At 41.1% G+C, this 19,435-nt stretch overlaps 1 protein-coding gene across 3 annotated transcripts; it reads left to right on the forward strand.

The window, feature by feature from the left end:
* The first annotated feature begins 1,077 nt into the window (after positions 1-1,077).
* Positions 1,078-19,096, forward strand: lyplal1 (lysophospholipase like 1). Of its 3 annotated transcripts, none has more exons than XM_073486265.1 (5): positions 1,078-1,165; positions 4,534-4,633; positions 5,728-5,897; positions 14,253-14,368; positions 18,494-19,096. In XM_073486265.1, exons 1-5 carry the CDS (start codon positions 1,081-1,083, stop codon positions 18,731-18,733), a joined length of 711 nt encoding a protein of 236 aa, XP_073342366.1. In that variant the 5' UTR covers positions 1,078-1,080; the 3' UTR covers positions 18,734-19,096. The 3 variants fall into 3 exon arrangements, with proteins under 3 accessions (XP_073342366.1, XP_073342367.1, XP_073342368.1); XM_073486266.1 differs by having other exon boundaries at positions 1,108-1,188; XM_073486267.1 differs by lacking the exon at positions 1,078-1,165 and adding an exon at positions 2,875-2,915.
* The last annotated feature ends 339 nt before the right edge of the window (positions 19,097-19,435 follow it).

The raw sequence follows: 19,435 nt of genomic DNA on the forward strand, positions 1-19,435 counted from the left end.
TTCGTTGATGAGTGTATCCAGGAGGGAGAGATCTGTGGCTTCAGGTCGTCTGCAGAAAGGATGAAAATGGTAAACTTGAGACCTGGCCAGTATGTGTCCATCTGTGTTAACACTTCATCACAGGTTAGTTACTGATATTACTGAGTGAATGACGTATGCCGATTGTGTCTGTAGATAAAGTGAATCAAAAAAGAGCCTTTGTAAAGTTGTAACTACAGTTTTTACCGTGACGAAATAAGGCCCTGCTATAAAACACCTGCTTTTATCATGGAGTTTGGTTTACCAGTCCACTCGACAGACCTCCAGGAGCAGAGGCTGTTTTAACTGTTAATAATAGAAGCTGAGCTGACCTACCTTCTTATAATGAAGCTTGTAAACAGCATTTATTCCAACATACTTTACAAAGTAAGGTTGGAAGTGGAGCTGAACCGACCTGACTGAAAGGACTCATCATCTTTATCATCATCATCGTTTCTTTATCTTTTCTATGTAACAATGCTGATTGTTGATCGGCAACAACATAATGTATTTGCTTGCCTGACTGGCTATAGTATTTAGGATTCTAATACCTAAAAAGACAAAAGCTTTTGTTATTTTAAGCTGTTCATTTGTTAGAGTCGTTGGAATTTGTTTTGACCGCCATTCAACTTAGAAGGACTGTTTTCACCAGAAAGGGGGAGGGGCGTGACGCAGGGGCAAAGAACCTGGATGGATTGATCTCAACGTACCAAATAGATATTCTGAAATTCATGGACATTTTTCAAAGATTCAACTTTTCACTCATATTGTTAAGCTGATATTATCATTAGTGGTGATAAAAGTTGTATTAGCCTACATTTGAAACAAATGCAAAATTTCGTATTATTGCCTGGTGGTCACAGACTTGTTGACCTTACTGTATATAGGCTCATTGTTTACACGTTTGAACAAAACCGTGGCACCTATACACACAAATACATACACACAATATTTCCGTATGCAGCTGTGTTTGGGTCCCAGCAGTCTCAATGCCCATGCTTTTATGTCTCGCGAGGTTTAACAGTGCTGTCCGACGCTCTCGCGTGATTTCGTGAACCTGTCATGGCTGCCATGAGGAAACTTCAGATTTGTGCCCTGTCTCCCACCGGGAAGCACTCCGCCTCGCTCATCTTCCTGCACGGCTCAGGTGCGCAGTAATGTGTGTAAGAGGTCAGCAGGTGTGTGTGGTGTTGTCACTGTCACTAGTGTCTTTCTGCTCTCTGTCTATCTGTCTGTCTGCTCTCTGCCTGTCTGTCTCCTCCGCGGTTGTATCGGCTCGGACAGCTCCTCAGTCACCCTGCAGCTGACACGCACCTCTGGCTTTTATTAAGTTAACCAGTCAGGCTCGGACTTCTGTTCATCCACCAGCTACTTCATTTACCATGAGAGCAGAAAACGGTCACCAGAAGTCAATTAATGTCTGATGTCTGTGAAACTAATTTAACGTGACTGGAAGCGTTCAACACTAAACCTCCGACCACCTCTTTCACTTTGTCCCCTCAAAGTGTGGTTGCTAACTTCTTGTCAGGTCAGATGTTAATGTTAAAGTGCTGTACAGTGCTGCTGCAGTACAGTACAGTGCAGTACAGCTGCAGTACAGCTGCAGTACAGTACAGTACAGCTGCAGTACAGTACAGTACAGCTGCAGTAAAGTACAGTACAGTACTGCTGCAGTACTGTACTGTACTGCAGCTGTACTGTACAGCACTGTACTGTATTCTATTCTCTGAAAACCAGACAGGTAAAAACAACATTTTTCAACTAATTAAGATGTTAAGAATCCTTTAATCCAGATTTTAATGATATTATAAAATCTTTTATTTGTGCTGAAAAAATATGTCCACTGTTCAGATCAAATCTGAAGACAATTTATCATTGCTTTTTATGAAGACTTTTCCAGTTAAATCAATCGTAATTTTAAATATAACATACAAATTAAGATGGATCTTTAAAAAAAAAGCTGTGGTGCATAACATTCACTGGAGTGGACGGATGTATTTTTAGTCACAGAAAAATGTTAATAAAATCTGAATGAAAGCATTTCAGATAACTGTTGTTGTTTTGGTTGTTTGGTTTTCTGAGAATAAGAGGATTTAACAGTTATTGAATCCTCCTCATTAAATCGTCTCCTTTTCCCTTCGCCATTTTGAATTTATGTTGCCATATCTCAAAATGCCAAAATAACATTTAAATGGAATTTTGGACAGGGCTTTGGGGATTCACCACTTGGTGACTGGGACATGGTACTCCAGCTGAAATGGTTAAAAATTGCCTTCAAATGTCTGTCCACTGTAGTGGACACCAAGCATGAAAGGGATAGACAGTAAATGTCCTGAACTATGAACTCACACTGTGTTCAAGTGATGAAGGTGATCAAAATTGTCTCATCAATGGAAGGTCCTACAGTGATGAGCATTTCCATCCACTCATAAGAACATGTTCATCCTGTCAGTCTTCAGCTCCAATGATTCCTACAGCTCTCATGTTTCTGTGATGAATGAGTGGAAAACAACTACTTTGTCACAAAAACATTCATGAAGTTTGGTTCAGTAATTAATTTATTATAGATCTTCTGAACATGTGATCAAACCTGCTGGATCAAAAACATACATACAGTGATTCTAATAGGTGGGTGTTCAACAGGACAATGATCCAAACACATCAGAAGTGGTAAATGAACGGATCAATCAGGCTAGAACTGAGGTTTTTGAATGGGCTTCCCAAAGTCCTGACTTGAACCTCATCAGAACATGTGGACTGTGCTGAAGAAACAAGTCTGTGCCAGGAAGACAACACATTTAGTTGAACTTCACTGATTCTGTCAAGAGGAGAGGTTAAATATTCATCCAGAGGACGACCAGAAGCTTGTGGATGGAGATCAGAAGCAGCTAACTGAGGTGAACATGCCTGAGAGACGTTTAACCAAATATTAGAATCACTGTATGTTTTTGATCCAGCAGATTTCCTGCTCCACAGGTTCTCAATAGGGTTGAGGTCAGGGGATGATGGTGGCCACACCATGATTTTTTCTCCTAACTCATAACAGCCAAGGCCTCATTGGTATTTTTGCAGCATGGGATGGTGCGTTGTCTTGCATGAAAATGATTTTACTCTGGAAGGCATGGTTCTTCTTTTTATACCATGGCAGGAAATGGGCAGTTAGGAACTCCACATATTTTGCAGAGGTCATTTTGACACCTCCAGGCACCCTAAAGGGGCCTACCAACTCACTTCTCATGATTCCAGCCCAGAACGTCACTCCACCACCTCCTTGCTGACATCGCAGCCTTGTTGGGACATAGTGGCCATCCACCAACCATCCAGAACTCCATCCATCTGGACCATCCAGTGTAGCACGGCATTCATCAGTGAATAAAACTGTTAAATTATCTTCATGTATTTCTGAGCCCACTGCAATGGTTTCTCCTTGTGGGCATTGGTTAATGGTGGCCCAAATACAGCTTTATGCACATCAGCAAGCCTCTGGAGGAGGTCATCGAGAGGTTCTTGGGACTCCAGAGGCACCAGCAGCTTCAAATACCTGTTTGCTACTCATCAGTGGCTTTTTCACAGCTGCTCTCTTAATAGGATGAACTTGCCTTACAGAAACTTTCCTTAATACGCCTTTATCTGAACGAACCCGTCTGCGCTTTGAATCACACACAAATCTTTTCACAGTACGATGATCTCTCTTAATTTTTCGTGAAATATCCAATGTTTTCATACCTTTTGCAAGATACTGCACTATTGCATGCTTTTCATCTGCAGAAAGATCCTTTTTTTCCCCATATTGCATGAAACCTGTGGTTTGCTTAATAATGTGGAACAACCTCCTTAAGTAGTTTCCCTTTAATTAGGCTCACCTGTCAAACTAATTACCAAACGTGTCTGAGATTGATGTCAGTGATCTAAACAGACAGGAGAAGCAGCACAATTGAAAACTTATTGAACTAATGAATTATTGCTCTGGATTAATCACACCTGTGTTGTTCTTGCTACAGCATGTCTAAATGTCTGCTCTGTTGTATTTACAATAATCTTAATTTCATCATGTGAAGTTACAGATAATATTGAAAATGGAGAGAATGATATTATGATAATGTTATTCCTCACATTATTCTGCTGTTATACACTTATCTTGTTAATGTTTTATATAGCAATTCTACTGTACCTAAACAACAGGACTGTTAACAGATACAACAACTAATAGCCACCTAAAAGTCTCATTATTGTAAGGAGTGGTAAGCTGTATTAACACACTGTTTTATACCAACCAATCAGAGCTGCAGTCATATGTGTTGTATATTTGTATTATGTCTACTTAAATGGAGATGCTGATCTTAATAGTGACACAAACAGGCTTGTTGAGGCACATGCTGCCATCAAGTAGAGTATAAAAAATAACTGAGCTGACACTTTGTCATTATCCAGGTGTAATCCATATGGTACAATTGACTGCCCAGCGTTACGTCTGTGTGTAGTCTAAATTCTGATTGGTTTTATTTCCACATGTAGGTGACACTGGGCAGGGACTGAGAGCCTGGGTCCGAGATGTTATGGTGCCAGATCTGGCTTTCAGCCACATCAGAGTTATTTACCCAACAGCTCCAGCGAGGTAGGTCTACAGCTGACCCAACATGTTGAGTCAGCTAGACTACTCAAATAATGTACTCCAGAAAATTGTTTCTGTGAACTGTAATATAGACATTTTTCTCAGACGAGCTGCATTCTTACAGGGGAAAGTCCAGTGTTTATTAAAGTAGGCTCTGGTAATAGTAGTCTATGGAGTCTCGGAGGTGACGTGGTTGTGTTTTGTTTTTTTAAAAAACGTAAGCGAATTACTAAATTGAAATATGAATAAATTGCACGATTTACTAACTTGTGTGCGATTTATTCATATTTCAAAGTTTACTCAAGTAATGTACTTAAGTACAATTTTCAGGTACTTTAGTACTTTAGAGTATATTCATTTCTGCTATTTTATACTTCCTCTCCACTACATTTATTTGATACATTTGGTTTGTACTTACTTTGCAGATTCAGTTTATTCAATGTTTATAGGCTATTAACTCTGATGTGTTAATAATCAGATAGTGTTGTGGGCGGGTCATTGTGTGAGAGGATGCTGCATCAGAGCCAAAGAAGCATTTTTAGATTAGTTTATTTAAAAACTAGCAATTTGCTAGCAATTTAGCAATCTGACAGAAAAACCACTGATACAGATAATCAGAATAATGCTGAAAATCGGCCCTGATGGTCGGTCCACCCCTACTTAAGATGGCACTCACGGGCGCTCGTAATTTTGAAACAAGACAATGACATGACAGACATCTGATCTCTGAGTCAAGGTTTAGTTACACACAGGATTGGAAGTCATGAATTGAATTGACTAGCTGACAGACTTGTGTTAACAGTGTAGAGCCAAAGCTGTAAAATACTGTGAATTGTGAGGACTGGACTAATCACCAGCTGGCAGCTCAGTGTTATATTTCATTATTTTTTACAATTTCTCATTTATGCTGATGTTATATATGATAGGAACAAGCCCCCGGACTCCCTTACAGGGTCCGAGGTCCACTTTTATCTGAGGAATAATATTTCCCATTTTTGTAGAAATAATTATGACACATAGCATTTATTTTTAATGGATTAACTGAACAGGTTTGCCTGTAATGAAGCTGCAGCCATGTGACCTCTGACCCTCATCAGGCCATACACACCCATGCGAGGGGCTCTGTCTACTGTCTGGTTTGACCGTTACAAGATCTCACAGGACTGCCCGGAGCACCTCGAGTCCATAGATGCCATGTGCTGCACCTTAGGGTCCATCATTCAGGACGAGGTCAATGCCGGGATCCCCAAACACCGGATAATAATCGGTATGGATCTGTTTTTTACTGAATGTCTGCTACATGCATGTTAAAATCTGAACATTTAGCTCAGATTCCTCTGCTGCTCTCTTCAAAAATACACCTGCCAACATGTCTAAAACTCACTCATTAATACACTGCATGCCATCTGTTTAATGAGTGCACAAACACATATACACATGGACACAATTGTTGGTACCCCTCCGTTAAAGAAAGAAAAACCCACAATGTTCACTGAAATAACTTGAAACTGACAAAAGTAATAATAAATACAAATTTACTGAAAATTAACTAATGAAATCAGACATTGCTTTTGAATTGTGGTTCAGTGGAATCATTTTAAAAAACAAACTAATGAAACTGGCCTGGACAAAAATGATGGTACCCATAGAAAAGATTGAAAATAATTTGACCATAGGGACATGTTAAACTAATCTGTGTCCTGTAATTAGCATCACAGGTGTCTTCAAACTTGTAATCAGTCAGTCTGTCTATTTAAAGGGTGAAAAGTAGTCACTGTGCTGTTTGGTATCATGGTGTGTACCACACAGAACATGGACCATAGAAAGCTAAGGAGAGAGTTGTCTCTCTTGGGGATTAGAAAGAAAATTATAGACAAACATGTTAAAGGTAAAGGCTATAAGACCATCTCCAAGCAGCTACATGTTCCTGTGACTACAGTTGCACATATTATTCAGAAGTTTACGCACCAAAGGACTGTAGCCAACCTCCCTGGATGTGGCCGCAAGAGGAAAATTGATGACAAATTGAAGAGACGGATAATACGAATGGTATGGTAGCCAAGAACAACTTTCAAAGAGATTAGAGGTGAACCCCAAGGTCAAGGTACATTAGTGTCAGATCGCACCATCCGTCGCTGTTTGAGCCAAAGTGGACTTAATGGAAGCCGACCGAGGAAGACTCCACTGTTGAAAGCAAATCATAAAAAAGCGAGACTGGAATTTGCCAAAATGCATATTGACAAGCCACAAAGCTTCTGGGAGAATGTCCTTTGGACAGATGAGACAAAACTGGAGCTTTTTGGCAAGTCACATCAGCTCTATGTTCACAGACGCAAAAATGAAGCATACAAAGAAAAGAACACTGTACCTACTGTGAAACATGGAGGAGGCTCAGTTATGTTCTGGGGCTGCTTTGCTGCATCTGGCACAGGGTGTCTTGAATCTGTGCAGGGTACAATGAAATCTCAAGACTATCAAGGCATTTTGGAGCGAAATGTGTCAGAAAGCTTGGTCTCAGTCGCACATCATGGGTCCTCCAACAGGATAATGACCCAAAACACAGCTAAAAACACCCAAGAATGGCTAAGAACAAAACATTGGACTATTCTGAAGTGGCCTTCTATGAGCCCTGATCTAAATCCTATTGAACATCTGTGGAAGGAGCTGAAACATGCAGTCTGGAGAAGGCACCCAGCTGGAGCAGTTTTCTCATGGGGAGTGGGCCAAAATACCTGTCGACAGGTGCAGAAGTCTCACTGAGAGTTACAGAAATCACTTGATTGCAGTGACTGCTTCAAAAGGTTGTGCAACAAAATATTACGTTAAGGGTACTATCATTTTTGTCCAGGCCAGTTTCATTAGTTTGTTTTTTAAAATGATTCTGTTGAACCACAATTCAAAAGCAATGTCTGATTTCATTAGTTAATTTTCAGTAAATTTGTATTTATTATTACTTTTGTCAGTTTCAAGTTATTTCAGTGACCATTGTTTGTTTTTCTTTCTTTAACGGAAGGGTACCAACAATTTTGTCCACGTGTATATGTGAAAATCTAAGTTTGTGGTACTAAGGCAGTTACATGTGGGTTCACACCTGGTGTTAACATCCGTCTTTAGTGATCCAATTACAAGTGGACAAATCTACTGTAAGTCCGTCAGTTCATGCCTGGCTTTAATATGTGTTTTGAGTGACCACTTGTGGTCGGCTGCTAAATGTTGGCAGGTAAGATTTTAGCACTGAAGCAGACAGGCTGGCACAAACTGACGCTTTTTACAGGAAACAAACAACTTCATGTTTGGATTTAATGCTGAATTTACAAGAAGACACCAATGATTTAGAATTTGTCGTAGCTGTTTCGCAGAGGTTAGTTAAAGGAGTCTGGTGATATAGTGGTTACTAGTTCAATGAAACAGTGTGTTCACAAACAGCTGCTGCTAACATTGACAGGTTAAGAGAGTCTGAACATGTCATTTACATTACAGTGAAGCACATGGAGATCAGACAGAGTGTGATCCATTCTGCCTGTTTTTTTAGGCTTCTTCATCCTCCTCCTTTTCTTCTTCTTCTTCTTCTTCTTCTTCTTCTTCCTGAAATCTTGTAGTCGCAGTGAGTTACCATTGTGCCTTGTACAAAAACCAAAGCCTATGCTCTTCAACGCTCTCTGGAACCCTCTTGTACTACCTGTACTTCCTCTCTCTCTGGATTTTCTCTTTTCTCTCTCTATTCTCTTCCACACACACACACAGACACACACACACAGTCACACACCACAGTCCATCTTGGCCTGGCTCTTCCTAACTCCCTCTGTCATGATATAAAATGAATAATGCATCTCATCAAGTTACCGTGTCCTTTCATATGCTGCCAGCAGAGAATAAAAAAAGGTTTCCAGAGGAGATTCTCAGGTCCTGGAAAGCTTTTAACCTCAAATATTCTGCTTATCAAGTTCACATATTAATAACAATGAAATAAAACCACTTGGATCAAGTACTATAAACATTATGGCTCAGTCAAGGTAAGTAAGTTCCCACAGGAAACATATGGTGGGACATTGAGTGTTTTAATGTCAGCAGGGGATGGCTGCACATGAAAGGGGAAACCGCTGCGAGCAGTGGGAAAAGGGTTAACCTGAACTGTGTAACTATATAGGAGCAGTTGTGGCAGGGTAGAGGTGGGTGTGGGGGGGGTCGGCGGTGCAAGACTCCACTCCAGAGAAAGTGAGTGAAAAAGCACATGCTACTGGGAAACTGCTGAAATATTGTCTTACTAAATCATAACATTTTGTCATGAACTATAAATAGTGGAGTTGCTCGGCAGTGCTGGAGAAATGCAGTGCCATTTACCCAGAGTCCACTTCCCCGGCTCACACACTGACAAGCGCCAGACGTTTCCATGGAAAAAGATTTGAGGGAGGCCAGCCACAGGCTACAGTGTTTGTGTGTTGTTTCAGTGTGCAGAGGAGTGTTCACACAGAAAGGGAAACACATTTTTTCGCCTCACGTTACTCACTTGAGTTTGACCACAGGATCATTTGTGTGAATTCACGTTAGTTGCGAGAGTTTGACTGCAGTATAATTTGCCCCAAATAGCCAGAATACCTTACTGTAAATTAGCCGTAAGCTATTGAGCAATGGCAGGCACCGAGGGTGTGTTTGTGTTCAATTCAGCCTCTAACTCAACTCAGTACTTACCAGAAATTCCAGTACTTTGTGTTATTTCCTTCCAGTCTCTCTTCTTTTTCCCCTCTTCTCTCTCTCTGTACATTCATGAAATACATCTCCCCCTCCATCTGCAGTCAACAAGACTAATTACAATACATACAACCCCCAATAGTGAAGGTTTGAACCTCTTGCTGCAGGCTGAGAGGCAAGAATGAGGAAAATCCACTTTTTAACCCCAAATGTATAAACCACGCATACACATCAAAAATTTACTTACGCCACTTTCCACGCAGATCTTCTGAATGAATAAAACTCCACAGAGGGCGAGACTGTGTGTGCTGGTCCACATCTTTAACACCATGCGTACTGTGCCACAGTCTTTTTAGTGTGATTAGTGTGATGATGTGAGTTGGAAAAAAAGGAGAAGAATAGTGTGAATCAGGATGATATTTTATTTAGTCACTAAATTGTGTTACAGGATAACATCTATAGTTTAAAAACCTTCTCTATGATCACACAGTGATGCATGAGTTGTTACCCCTGTTTCTACTGTCTTCTGTAAATATGTCTGTCAGTGTGCATTATGATAATGAACTAATAAATACACAATCTTTATATACGTAAATAAGGATTATTTTCCTGTTATTGGGGAGTAAGAAGCCTTCAGGTGTAACAGGCACTGTATAAGGGCTGTAGCCTTGTGTAATGGCCGTGCCACATGACACAACAGCGCGAGTTTTCAAGAACCGTACTGATGTTCTGATCCATCATGATGATGATGATGACCGCTCATCAAGTGGAGGGAGTGAGGGGGTCCCCTCTCCTCCTCCAGGAGCTCACACACTCTCACTGTGCACAGAGATGAGCTTCTTGGCCTCTCGCTTGAAATCAGACCACTTTTTTTAACTCCTCCAAAGTCTGTGGCTCTGAACTCACAGGGCTTAAAGCTTCTGTCACTTTCTGCCATTTCACTGAAGCCTCCAGATAATACTGCTTTTCGTCTGTCAGTTTGATCAATCATTACTTCAAGTTCACGGTCTGTAGAATTACACTTCCTGTTCTTCAACCGCTTCTTCTTGTTCTAGTAAATTGTGGGGATGATCAGACGGCTCGTGCTCATGCATAAAATTTCAGAATGATTGAGATGTTTGAGGAAAAGACACATATGAACAGATGTATGTGGGTTTTATAAATCAGACAAAAAGACTGTGTTCGCATGTTTCCTGTTTAGTGTGTACACAGATTTGTACACCTGAATACACACAGAGTTTGAGACATTTGGCCCCTGGTGTTTATTTCTTCAGAATCTCTTGCTCCGCCCCCCTGATGGCTCTCACCCTCAGCAGCTGTCCGTCAGCGAGACATCACATTGTTATGTGATGGATAACATTTTTTTTCCACGTTCCACGCTTGACTCAGTCTTGTTGGTGTTGATGGTGTTGAGGTCTCTCTCCAGTCTCTGATGATGTCTCCTCTTTGCCTCCTTGTTACCAGCCTCTGTCATGCCCTGCCAATGTCACCTGACTGAAAGGCAGCTTTTTGGCTTTGGATAGAGTCCTCACCTCTCCATTCATCCAGGCCCTCTGGTTGCAGAATGAATTTATTGTGTATTTTATTATGTATTTGGATTTTGTCTTTTCCCTCAAGATTGATGTGCTTCACCTGGGATGATCCTGTAGAGCTGCTGTAGCTTCATTTGCTTCAACAGTCTGTACTGATATTTTGACCCTGTTAATCAGTTGGGAATTAGTTGGCAGGAGAAGCAGGGAAATATGGTCTCAAAGCTTTTTTGAATCTTGAATCTATGTAACAGCTCTGCTGACCGCTTTTCAGTCGCCTTCTGTGCCACCACATCGGGCAAATACTACCAGCTATTTTTTGTGGATTTCAAGCAACTTTCCAATAATTATCCCTTTAAAAAATAATGCTGACTTATCAGACTTTGTTGGGTTACTTCCGACAAACCCAACAGTGCATCATGTATATCAAGTCATCATTGATGTTTTTCTCTAAGACACGCAAAGCCTCTTTTGCGTTTCAAATGTTGTTTTAAGTGTCTCTGTGTCTCACAGACAGGCACAGGCAGAGCAGGGTGGAGCAGACGTGGTAACGTCTCTCACAAAGTAAGAGTATATCAACTGATATTCATTTAAACACAATGTAAAGAAGCATTTTTGTTTGTGTGCTGAGTGGGTTTTACAGTTTTACAGTTGAGAAACAAATATACAGACGGACATATTTTTGTCATTGTCTCAGGAGGTTTTGTACATTTTTGTTTGGCTAAGACAGAGACAAAGACAGCAACACAAGGAACTGAATGAGACCTGTTTGACCCCCATCAGTCTGAGTTCAAGGCAGTCAGGTTTGCTCTTGGTACCCTCCTCTTTACCTCTTTATGTTGCCAATGTTTTTTTATGTGGAGCACTGGCTCCTAAAGCCGCTTAAAGTCATCAGATGACATCATACGCTCATTTACATCCTCATGATGTCATTACACACTCATTTGGATAAAGCTTAGTGGTTGCGTCGGTTGCAGTGAGGGATCACTTTCAGCCATGGAAAAAAGGTAGATAGAGCAATCTTAAGCCAAATAATACACTTATGGTTTACGCCTGTAGGTCAACACTACTGCAGTGTTTTAAAACCCTTACAACAGAGACTTTTGGAAATGTCGCTGACCCAGTTCTAGGTTGAAGAGTCTGGGATTGTGTTGTAGCCTGGACGGCAGAAACAGAGACGATTGGAAAGTATGAAGCAGACACTCACGTTGACTTATTTATTGATCTTATCAGTCACAACGTGTCCGTCCCTGAATCGTCAGGCCTCTCATGTGACCCTTTTAGACTGCCAAGACATTCTGCTTCCTGTTATCACCAGTGCTCACATTCCCTGAATGTACTTGAATGGGCATGTGGCATTTCTTTTCAGGTGTGTTAAGCCAAGTTCAAACTAAAGGGTTTTTAGCCCTTCTTCTCCAGTTGCTGGTAGTTTTTGGAAATCGCTGACAAAAAGCCCCAGCACAGCAATCTGGCAATTTTGAAAAAGTATTGTAGTTTGGCCAAGGCATTAGTATAGATGGAGATCATTTCGGAGACCGTGCTAAAAGGCTTGTCTGGATGGAGATTGTTTTCTTTATGAAAGAAGTATTAGTGTGGAGGTGCTTCTGCGCATGTCTGCTCAATCTTGAGCTCTGCTCTTTTCTACAGAGAAGACATTTCCCGTCCATTACCTCTCTATGGTGTCCTCTGCTTGGGCCTGAACCCGTCCTACATTCAGCTAACAAACACACACCGCAGAATTCAACACATAACAAGAAAATAATTCTGCTCAGTGTGTTTTACCTCAAATGCTCTGCTTCCGCTCAGCGTCTTGTACAACGATGGACCTGCCGGAGCTAACAGTGCAGCAGAGAGGCTGCTCTCACTGCTGGACATTTTTCTTTATTTCCAGTAGTTTCTCACATTGTGTTTCAGCAGATTATGGACAGCAGTGAATGGTTCAGCACACAGTAAGCTGGAGCAGAAGACTGAAAATAGTGCCCCCCTTTTCTACTCATTAAATCACCACCCATCCCCCATCCTCCGACACCCATGTTGCATCTCGGAATGTCTGGCAGACATCTCCACTTGGACAGCTGAACTCCTCTTCATCCTGGGGAAAGACTGCCCATGGACCTGTCAGACACTGTCGAGGATGTCACAGTATCTCCTTCAATTGACTGCGAGGAACCTGGGCGTAATCCTCGACGACAGACTATCCTGCACCCCCAACATCACTGCTGTGGCCCGATCCTGCAGATTTGCCCTCCACAACATCCACAGGATCCGGTCTTTCCTCACAAAAGACGCAACGCAACTCCTGGTCCAAGCGCTGGTCATCTCCCACCTGGACTACTGCAACTCGCTCTTGGCTGGACACCCAGCCTCTGCGACTAAACCGTTGCAGCAGCTACTATGCTCAGACGAGGGCTTGAAAATTGTTTCTATTTTTTCATTCTTACTTTATCAATGGTGATATGTTGTGGTTTCTTTCTTGTGACAACTGTACTTATTGTAAGTCGCTTTGGACAAAAGCGTCTGCTAAATGTAAATGTAAATGCACTTCACAGTTAATTATTCTTAAACTTTAATACTTCGATGCTGTCGAGATTGTTTTAATCTTATTTCAGTAATCACTAGTTAATATGATGTGAGTTTACTCTGGCTGATAATCATACTATGAACACTTGATATGAGCAGAAGCAGGGTCTGTTATTATCTCATCATTTTTAATAGAACACTGTGTTTATCTGTCCTTAACTGTGTCTGTTTTTGCTGCTGCAGCAACACAAGTTCATCCTTTTATACAGATTTATTTTGTTTACGTGAATAGCTTTAATCATGTATGTACACTGACTCACACACACACACACACACACACGCACACAGATGACTTCACTAAACCACACAGTTTGAGTGTAAATGCTCACGTTCAGATCTCTGCATGTCAGTTTCATTTTGGACTCGTTGGGCCATAACTGTGAATTCCAGCTCTCCTCACTTCATCTCTTCAACCCCCTCTTTTTTCACTCCCTCGCTCCTCAACTCTCTGACAGGATGATGGGTACTTGCACACTTTCCCAGATGTACGCAGTGTGCCCAGATGTACCCAGATGTGTGAGATTAAGGACATTCTCATGAGCGGCTGCTTATTCCATGGCAAAAAAAAAAAAAAACCTGATGATGTGGAACTGAGGACTCCTATCCATCTTAATGTTTGTGAAGTGAAGTATTTTCCACCTCTGACTGCATAAAGTGCCATGAGCAAGCTCCTGTTACTCATATGGAGATGAATGTGTTGATGATGGGACTTTTTTCTTATTCTACTAATTCTTGTTCAAAGAAAAAAAAAACTTCAGTTGGTGCTTCCAGGTGATTCAGCAGCAGTTAATGGCTCTCTCTCTCTTTTTTTTACATAAACAAAGGGGGATTCTCAATGGGCGGGGCCATGGCCCTCCACCTGGTGTGTCGGTACCACCCTGACGTGGCAGGAGTTTTTGCACTATCAAGCTTTCTCAACAAGGAGTCTGTTGCTTTTCAGGTACATCAGCAATCATCAGTTTCTATCAAATTAAAGGATGGATTGTAACTTGTGAATACATTTAAAGGGTCATCAGCAGTAGCAAACAGCAGACAGACACAGTTAGAGACTCGCTGATGAATGTAGTGGAAGATTGAGCAGTTTAAGAGTTAAATATTTCTCTCAGGAATTAGTGGAGACCAAATATAGCGAAAAGAGATTGAATATTGTTGGAAGCAGAAATAGGTAAGTGTTTCTTACACTGAGTCTGGCTGACAGGATGTAGACTGTTGGTATGAAGCCTGTCATTGGACACCTATTTCAGGTGGAATTGGCGTCTTCCTTCCGCTAGCTGCGTGTTACTTCTTCCAGTATCCCCGTCGCTACATCAAACGGAAACAACCTCCGACATACCAACCTACACGCTTCAATTGACAAGTGACTCTAACATTAACCTGGTCGCTAATAGTGAGAACATTAACAATACCGTGATTTAAACTATAAAAGTTGACTTGAAACACAGTTGGAGCGAGCTTCTGCAAGCTGATTTTTTTGTTTTGTTAATCACTTTAAATTCAGATACCCCCTGTTGCTTTTTGTCACAAATCAGTGCCGCTCGTTCCCTCTCCCCTGGAAGTCGTTTTAAAGAGCAAAAAGTGATGAATTACATACCAAGGACAGAAAGTTCCCTTTTAGGTGACAAAATAATATTTAGTCCTTAATATGTGGCATCAGCTGCATAGCCACGGGTGTGCCCAGATAAATCCAACCCAACAAAATCATAAGAAATATGAGTTAGCAGCATTATTTCTCATTACTTCTTACACAATTGAAATTAATTAAAAAACATGCTGCCTTTAAGCCATTGATCTGGCAGTTGGTGACAGATCATTGAAACAAAGATGTCAAAACGAAGCTCTCTGGATACTGTATGTTGTTTAAGAGGCCATTGTTGGAGAAATACACTGAACAAAAATATAAACGCAACACTTTTGTTTTTGCTCCCATTTTTCATGAGCTGAACTCAAAGATCGAAAACATTTTCTATATACACAAAAGACCATTTCCCACAAATATTGTTCACAAATCTGTCTAAATCTGTGTTAGTGAGCACTTCTCCTTTGCCGAGATAATCCATCCCACCTCACAGGTGTGGCTTATCAAGATGCTGATTAGACAGCATGATTATTGCACAGGTGTGCCTTAGGCTGGCCACAATAAAAGGCCACTCTGAAATGTGCAGTTTTGCTTTATTGGGGGGGGGGTCAGAAAACCAGTCAGTATCTGGTGTGACCACCATTTGCCCACCAGAGCTGTTGCCCGTGAATTGAATGTTCATTTCTCTACCATAAGCCGTCTCCAAAGGCGTTTCAGACAATTTGGCAGTGCATCCAACCGGCCTAACAACCGCAGACCACGTGTAACCACACCAGCCCAGGACCTCCACATCCAGCATGTTCACCTCCAAGATCGTCTGAGACCAGCCACCCGGACAGCTGCTGCAACAATTGGTTTGCATAACCAAAGAATTTCTGAACAAACTGTCTCAGGGAAGCTTATCTGCACGCTCGTCGTCCTCATCGGGGTCTCGACCTGACTGCAGCTCATCGTCGTAACCGACTTGAGTGGGCAAGTGCTCACATTCGATGGCGTCTGGCACGTTGGAGAGGTGTTCTCTTCACGGATGAATCCCGGTTTTCACTGTTCAGGGCAGATGGCAGACAGCATGTGAGGCGTCGTCAACGTTGTGGATCGAGTGGCCCATGGTGGCGGTGGGGTTATGGTATGGGCAGGCGTATGTTATGGACAACGAACACAGGTGCATTTTATTGGTAGCATTGTGAATGCACAGAGATACCGTGACAAGATCCTAAGGCCCATTGTTGTGCCATTCATCCACGACCATCACCTCATGTTGCAGCGTGGTAATGCACGGCCCCATGTTGCAAGGATCTGTACACAATTCCAAAACTGCACATTTCAGAGTGGCCTTTTATTGTGGCCAGCCTAAGGCACACCTGTGCAATATTCATGCTGTTAATCAGCATCTTGATATGCCAAACCTGTGAGGTGGGATGGATTATCTCGGCAAAGGAGAAGTGCTCACTAACACAGATTTAGACAGATTTGTGAACAATATTTGAGAGAAATGGTCTTTTGTGTATATAGAAAATGTTTTAGATCTTTGAGTTCAGCTCATGAAAAATGGGAGCAAAAACAAAAGTGTTGCGTTTATATTTTTGTTCAGTGTAGAAAGAGACACCAGCAGTCAGAAAAGGTTGTCTAGGGAAAACTCAGACGTCGACATCCTCTAAACCAGGGCTGGCAAAAGTGGCGCCAGAGGTTGGCTCCCATAAGGTTTGATTTGGCTCGTCAGATGTTTCCAGCAAAAAAAAAATCCCAAAACATAGGATAGAAAATTCTAATATGAATCACTGTCTATGCTGTTCTATTTTTTGTGAGGTGCAAATCTTCTTTAAATATTTATAATCCCCCATTATCAATGACTTTTCATAATCTGAGCACAGTGGGTGAGAAATTAAGAAAGAATGTCCCGGCATTTTTTTACTTGTTTTTAAGTCATAAACACAGAAAAGACAACATTTTCGATCAGACTTAGGGATTGGCTCACCAGATTTTTTTTTCTCACTTGCCTCTCAGGTCTTCCAGTTACATTTTACAATTTTACAATACAAAACAATACAATAGGTGTTTGCTTTAAGCCCTTGGTCACTATTAATTTTTCAGTTTTAGCCCTACAAGGGAAATAGTTCGGGCACCCCTGCTCCGACCGTTCCAGCCACAGCCCTGGGACAAAATACCGCAGTACCATTAGGGACCTATCGACCTATCGACCTATCGACCTATCTTGTTGATGTATGTGACGAGAACATTTCAACGATCACATGTTGCCAAGCAACAGTAAATGAAACCAGTACCCTGCAACCCTAGCTTTCACCTCTGAATAGGACACTCACTAAATGGAAAGCTGCCACCTGAATGTTTTGTACACTGCCTCTATTTGCTAATCCAGAGCTCATTGTCTCTCACATCAGTGTGTCCAAGTCATTTTTCACACTCACACTTTAATTTTCAGTCTCATATGCAGTGGAGTGCTTGCATGGTTGCGCTGGCCGTCATTGAGGAGGGAAACAGCGCTGCAACACTAGCAGGCTGAATATGGACCAAACACTGATGAGTCAAGAAAGGATCGGATTTCGATAAGCTTCATGAGCTAATACTGATCTTTTAAAAGATGTGGGCTTGATAGCGATTTTTAGAAATGGCTCAGGACATCTCTACTCATATTCCTTTTTTATAAACACATTTCCAATACACAGAAAATACCTTCAACTAACACCACAGACTGTTGTAAGGGTCTGTTAGTAATTATTTTCCCTGCCCCACACTGATGCACAAATACATTTACCAGTGATGATCTTAAATGTACGTATATTACTCCGGTGTTGAAATAGATCCATGTCATAACCATTTTAACTTTCAAGCAAAAGCACTGATTCTCCAGTTTCTATGACATTCAGTGATTAAATTAATTTGTGTCACAGCAATCTTCAGAATTTGAGCTCCAGTATTTTTCTGATAAGACATCTGACATCTATCGTTATTATAAATATCATAACATAGTAATTATGTGACACAATAAAATGACGATTAGATGATTAAATAAAATAATTAAATATTAATGAGAAGTTTTTTATATTTATTTTGGGTCAATTAAAGGTCATTAATCAAGAATCAAAAATAATCTGCACAATAATCAATAATTTAGTTGATAGCTTAATCAACTAATTGAAAAAAGAATCATTAGATAAAATAATTGTTAGGCGCAGCACTAGACTTCTTTATACCCACAGCTATGTAACCTCTGGTTATAGTTTTAATATTAATGTTTTGAAAACGCTCTGCAGTCAGTGTGGAGTGTGAAGTAGTTTCGTTGAGCAGTTCTCGAGAACGTCATGCTGCCATCAGCAAAGGCCTGTTCTGACTAGGCTCAGCTTGAACAAGCACAGCACTAGTAATGTAATCATGATAATAATGCAATAGATAGTTATTAAAAAATCATCCTGCACCTTGATGAGATGAGTAGTACCACTTTTAGACATATTTTGCTTTGTGTGCTAAAAGGCAGTGGAGGAGCGGCACAGAACTGGACTGTCCCTACCTGAGCTGCTCCAGTGCCATGGGACCAGTGATGACCTTGTGCTGCATCAGTGGGGGGAGGACACATCAGTGCTGCTAAGGAAGGCTGGCATGACCACTACCTTTCATTCATTCCCAGGCCTGTACCACCAGCTCTCCCAGCCTGAGATGGAGTTGCTGAGAAGCTGGATCCTCAAGAAGCTTTCCCCCACCATCTCCTCCTAACTCACTCTACATCATTATGAGGCTATATGGCCAGAAGTTGGGACACTGTGCATCTGTGCAGACTGGTACTGAGTTGTAGCCTGATCAATGACAATCACAATGATTACATATTGGGGGTAAACAAAACTAAGGCAACCCACAGCAATAAAACATACTGTAAAAACACCTATCCACATGTCCACATCATCACGTGTTAAGATTTCTCCGGGCTTCAGCGTGTCTTCAGAAAATGATGGACCTTTCTTCTTGTTGAACTTCCATGTTAGAACAGCATATCAGCTTACCATGTCATACAGAAGTTTTTTTTAATGAAGTATGTTGGTTTGTGAAATAAAAGTTTTGCGATATAACAAGATAAAGTGACATGGTGTTATAACAAAATGTACTGAGTATCGTGAGAAAATATGTCATAATAACATGGAAATATCAAAAATATCTTGGAATAAGATGTTAAAGATCTTAATCTTAATCTAAAAGTTTTATCATTTCATTTTTCATTTTAACAAGGCACTGCAAATATTCTGTTGTTATAGTGGCAGCAATAGGCTGCCATACAAATGTCCAATTACTCTCTTGAGTTGCAGCGGACCAATACACAGTCATTGTGAAAAGTTTCCATCCACTCATAAAGAACATGTTCATCATGTCAGTCTTCAGCTCCAATGATTCCTACAGCTCTCATGTTTCTGTGATGAATGAGTG

Source organism: Pagrus major, chromosome 18 (genome assembly GCF_040436345.1).
Source record: "Pagrus major chromosome 18, Pma_NU_1.0".
NCBI lineage: Eukaryota > Metazoa > Chordata > Actinopteri > Spariformes > Sparidae > Pagrus > Pagrus major.

Excerpts from the sequence above, each read along its gene's own strand:
- lyplal1 (XM_073486265.1), top strand. The coding sequence starts at position 1,081 with ATGGCTGCCATGAGGAAACTTCAGATTTGTGCCCTGTCTCCCACCGGG. Across the intron at positions 1,166-4,533 it reads CATCTTCCTGCACGGCTCAG|GTGACACTGGGCAGGGACTG; the intron begins GTGCGCAGTAAT and ends TTCCACATGTAG. Across the intron at positions 4,634-5,727 it reads TACCCAACAGCTCCAGCGAG|GCCATACACACCCATGCGAG; the intron begins GTAGGTCTACAG and ends GACCCTCATCAG.